The sequence below is a fragment of the Solanum tuberosum genome, unplaced genomic scaffold (genome assembly GCF_000226075.1).
Source record: "Solanum tuberosum cultivar DM 1-3 516 R44 unplaced genomic scaffold, SolTub_3.0 scf00842, whole genome shotgun sequence".
NCBI classification, from domain to species: Eukaryota; Viridiplantae; Streptophyta; class Magnoliopsida; order Solanales; family Solanaceae; genus Solanum; species Solanum tuberosum.
Genome location: NW_006239769.1, coordinates 62,766 through 67,650, shown reverse-complemented (window position 1 = coordinate 67,650; position 4,885 = coordinate 62,766). Strand labels below are relative to the sequence as shown.

The window sequence follows — 4,885 nt, the reverse complement described above, 5'->3', positions numbered from 1 at the left end:
TATTATAAACCTTCCTTAATTTGTCAAAAAAATGCCAAACAAAAATAGAAATCAAATTAGGAAACATCTGGGAGTAACAGATTCCTCAGTATAAAGAAATCCCAAAAAAAAACACCCGATATTGTGGATCCGCCCCTGGACAGAAATCCCAACCTGAGCTACAGCTGCATAAGAACAAGGCCGGCCAAGTCTAGATCAGCTCTGTTTAGCCTACATTTCAATATATGTAAAACCTTCAATTTGTTCCCTCAGCAATTCGAATTGCGTAATGCTGTAGTTAAAAGTGTCCCTGCTCCTTCAGCTCTCCTTCAAGCTTTGATGAATTCTTCGATCACGAGTCCACAGAAGTGGCTCTCATACAAATTGTACATAAAAGGGACGGAAGAAATTGACGTATATAGAATTCCAAACGCATATAGAGAACGACGAGAAACAGAACAGATAAAAATCATTCATAAGCTGATTAGTGTCACTTATTTATATAATATATACAAGTAGACACAAAAAGCTTTATCCGTTACATCATTCTGTAACTAAACGTGAACTATGGAGCTAGGTAAACTATCGAGATACAAAACTTGTAATATTTGAACGATATCATAAACTTATTAAGGTACAGCAGGTATTAAAAACTGGACTAACTCCACGTTCACGTGATAGCAAAAACCAGACAATACCTCCACATGTACCGTACGCCACTTCGTTTATACCTTGAAGTCTGAGCAACCACCCACGTCAATCAGAGAAGAGTATGAAGATGTTGTGCTGGTTTCCAGTTACCCTGAAAAACCCACTGGTGTCTCGTGTATGACGACTCTTTTCACGACCACGTACTGGGAGCAGTTATCAGGATATCATCTATAGCACCGTCTTGTAAGGAAGACAACTTAAAAAGGGGATTAGATGTAAAATAACACTTGCCGATAATATCTATCTAACAAAGATTAGTGCATGAAACACTTTATTCACTACCTAACATACGAAACTTAAGGAGGATGTGCTAGAAATGCCTACTCCTTTTGGAACCGGAACCATTTGATTGTTGATCTTGAATGTTCTGCAAAGGGAAGTAACTAGCATCGGATTCCAACAATGCAGCATCAAACGGATTCTGGATAGTTTTCGTCGGCCAGTTTAGTCCAGAAGCTGTTGGTGGCGAAGGAATTTGTGGGACTGCCCAACATGTATCTGCCACCTCAGTGCTAAAGCACTCGTCACCTGCAACTTCAGCGTCAGCATCTCTTAAGAACGGAGAACTAGCTGATTCTCCAAGCTTTCCGTTGTCTGCCTGAGAGATTTCAATTGAAGGGAAAACTGAAGTTAGGTACCACAGCGAATTCCGTTTGATACAGTAAAACATGTTGATAGCCATTTGGAAAGAGTCCCCGACTCATACAAGCATGAAATCTAATCTAGAGTACAGGTAGTCATCAAAGTGACAATTTTGCCATCAGGAAATCACAGATAGATGAAATAACAAATATGATACGACATGATAATGTTTTGAACACTCTCAATTTCACCAGTGTTATCCTCGCCAAATAATGGTAAGGTGAAACTCAAGATGATTTTTTCACAGCCATGCAACTTTTCCCAAAAGATGTAATCACAAGAATGAATACAACCGAAGCACGAATGTCACACCAACAAAACCCATCCTGACGCTTCCACGTCTCCATATAGAAATGAAAACCATGCGTATACCTTGTTGCTATATGTACACACAATGATGTGCACGTAACAGAAGCATACAGACCATACACCAGCAGGAGAAGCCGTTCACATACACAGTGCACAATTCTACATTTGGATGATGAAAGCCACAATACCATCATGTATAATAAACGCAAACATAAAAGGAAATGTGAACCTCCTTATCAAGAGAACAAAGGAAAAGGTAACCTTAGATTGTCCATAATCCATGTATCCGTAATTCTGATTGAAATCACCCATTCCAAGATACTGATCAAATTGCCATTGTGGAATGATTCCAGCTGCAGAACCTCCAACCATTGGAAGTCTACTAGGTGCAAAATTCCCATTCCCACTAGTATGGACAGGTAATACACCTTCAGATGGAGTAGCTGATGACAGAGGAGCAACACTCTTCGGAATTGGAGGAGATTCTTGCTCCGCGACCTTCTGGATAGAAGGCGACTTTCCTGAGGATGCTGATGCAGAAGGACCGAGAGGTTCAAGTCCCACTTTGACTCCGGTCAGCAAGAACCTCTGGTGAGATGAGACATAAGCATTGACGGTGTGAATAGAAATGTCGCATTTTCTGCAGAGCAAAGCCCTATCCTCGAGGCAAAAGAAAAAGCCAACAGTCTCCTGTACAAAATAAATCTCTTACTAATAGTATAAATTGAAAAAAAACAGGGAAATCGGCATGAAGCATGGATAAATATAGTAGGTATATTTTTTATTTCGTGATCAAGATATGTCAACATGATGAGAATTCACTGAAGAAGGTGGACAACTCTGTTGGATCTGATAAACATAACTGCTTTGGCGCCACAAGCTATTAAAAAATCATAAGTACAGGTTAAATCACGTAAAACTCACTTGTTCTAAGCAAAATCACGTGTGACTTAGAAAGGTCATTCAAAATCCTTGAGCACTATTGCTACAGAGGAAGTTGAGTAGTCTTCAGCAGCACTACAGTTTGCGAAGCACATACTTAAGTTACTAACGAATGTTAAACAATAAGAATATTATATACAGATGTACACAAAGGGGAATGTAGTCAGTTGTGATCCTAACACATTTAGCATGTATTTTTTTTTTTCCTTTTAATTTAGAGTTGTCATTCTGGGGAACAAGGGTTCAGGAAGGATTTTGAATAGTGAAATTCAACCATATGTTACGAAGCACGGAAATTTTCACAGTCGTTATTTGGAGACGACGTGTAGTGTATTCAGTTTTAGCTTTCTCTTCCTGTCCAGAGTAAATTTCCCCTTCCCTCCTCTCCCCTTCTTTTACATTCCTACCTTTCCTTCTCTATCATTCATACGACAAGGATAGGTCAATATACGAAGAACAATTAACCTAAATAGCCACCCACCCACCAGCTTAAACAAAAAATAATCGACGGATGTATATTATATATATATAATCCATGTTAAATATGTGTAACCTTGTATAATCATTCCATATAATTTATGTATACCAGCTAGGAAAAGTGTATAGTATAGTAGTAAACTGTGAATCTGACCAGCTATTTGTGTAAAAATCCCTTAACACAACATTAGGGTCTATCACAGTACCAAGCCATAGACCCTCTTCTCTTTTCACTTTATCTAGACATGCTTCGTGCTATGCCACGTGTTTGGCTGCTTCCCATTCTTACTCTGTTTGAATGGAAGTAACTAGCATGACATGGTGATGCTCCAGACACTAGCGACACCCCCTCGTCGAAAAATTTACATTTTTTAGCTAGGTTAAAATTTTAGTTTTTGATATTTCGACACTTGTTCAAGAAATTTTTTGACTCCACCACGGGCTCTACGCTCTAGAGTGTTGGCCTCTAAAAGTAAAGGATCCATCATCAAGAATACACTCCTTATACATTGCTCTGTTACTCGAGAAGAAAAGGAACACAACATCGCGTGCAGAATATACTAAAAGTAACACATTGAACTTGACATGGCTGCCTGATAAGTCAAGCAGAGAAGATCAAGTAAAACACAAAGTTCTCTTAACTGAGCTATCAGCATGCTAGAAACAGGTGTAACAAGACTTGGACAATGGAATATTATATTTTTGAATGTCTAATATACTCGAGAGAAGATGAAATGCACATTGCAAAAGAAAATCTCTATCGTTTTTTTGGATAAGGCACGCCTCAACTAAACTAAGGACCTATTACCCTTTGAACTCTTTTTTTTTTGTAATTTTATATACTTTTGACTTACGTGACACACTCCGCGACTCCACAGAGTTGAGGCAGGTGGGAGATTTGAATGTCACGTAAGCCAAAAAAGTGTACAAAATTATAAAAAAAAAAGTAGGTTCAGTGACGGTAATAGGACCTCAGTTTAGTTAAGGTCATAGTCTGGAACCTCAGTTTAATTTCAACTTTTGATTTGACATGTTTAGAACTACAAATTTAAAACACATCTTGCTATATAATCCCTTCATTTGTTTTTATTTAGACATTGTCCTACCTTTAAAAATAATGTTTAATATAAATATTTTAGTACAATATTCATCTATTAATTGATGTATAATTCAAATCTTGAAAATATAAGGGGCCATTAATGCTTTTTAGTAAAATCTGAAAAAATAAACAATAATAATAATTGACTTTTTCAAATAGTCAAAAATGACTAGTAAACATAAAAATAAATATAAAATATCTATTTTGAAATAGCAGCATATATATCTTTGATCTAAGATAAAAAAATTTACTTTGTTGAATTTCGTAGTAAATCAAAACCAGATAAACAAAGTGAGACATAAAAAGAAAGTTTACTTGGCATATGTCACACTTCGGCATGGGTGAAGATGAAGCAGAAAGAGGTACTCTTTGATGCTTATTAGCAAGCTTATTTGCAGCATGAACTTTATCATCACAATACCAACAAAGTGCTGCTTCATCAGCACAACATAATACTTTTGCCTCTGCTACCTCACACACATTACACTGAATCTTCATCCTTTAAATTATAATTTTTTTCAACAAACAAAAAAAAAACTTCTTCTCACCACCAAATTAAAACACACAAGCAAGACCTAACAAAGTCTGCTAGTGAAATATTGGTGGAAACCTAAAACGAGTGTATGTTTGTGTTTGTGTTTGTGTTTGAGTAAAAGCAGTATGAACTAAAATAAATAATATTTGTGTGACACCACCGCCCAAAACATAAGCGGGGGTTTGTAATGG

The 4,885-nt window shown here is 37.0% G+C and overlaps 1 protein-coding gene across 1 annotated transcript; it reads right to left on the bottom strand.

The window, feature by feature from the left end:
* Positions 1 to 487: 487 nt before the first annotated feature.
* On the bottom strand, positions 488 to 4,885 carry LOC102593998 (B-box zinc finger protein 22-like). Its single transcript, XM_006367592.2, has 3 exons — positions 4,475 to 4,885; positions 1,903 to 2,331; positions 488 to 1,288 (listed from the first exon to the last, which is right to left on the bottom strand). The coding sequence occupies exons 1-3, from the start codon at positions 4,655 to 4,657 to the stop codon at positions 1,001 to 1,003; spliced, it is 900 nt and encodes a 299-aa protein (XP_006367654.1). The 5' UTR covers positions 4,658 to 4,885; the 3' UTR covers positions 488 to 1,000.

Excerpts from the sequence above, each read along its gene's own strand:
- LOC102593998 (XM_006367592.2), bottom strand. The coding sequence starts at position 4,657 with ATGAAGATTCAGTGTAATGTGTGTGAGGTAGCAGAGGCAAAAGTATTA. Across the intron at positions 2,332-4,474 it reads CGAAGTGTGACATATGCCAA|GAGACTGTTGGCTTTTTCTT; the intron begins GTAAACTTTCTT and ends TATTTTGTACAG. Across the intron at positions 1,289-1,902 it reads TGGATTATGGACAATCTAAG|GCAGACAACGGAAAGCTTGG; the intron begins GTTACCTTTTCC and ends GAAATCTCTCAG.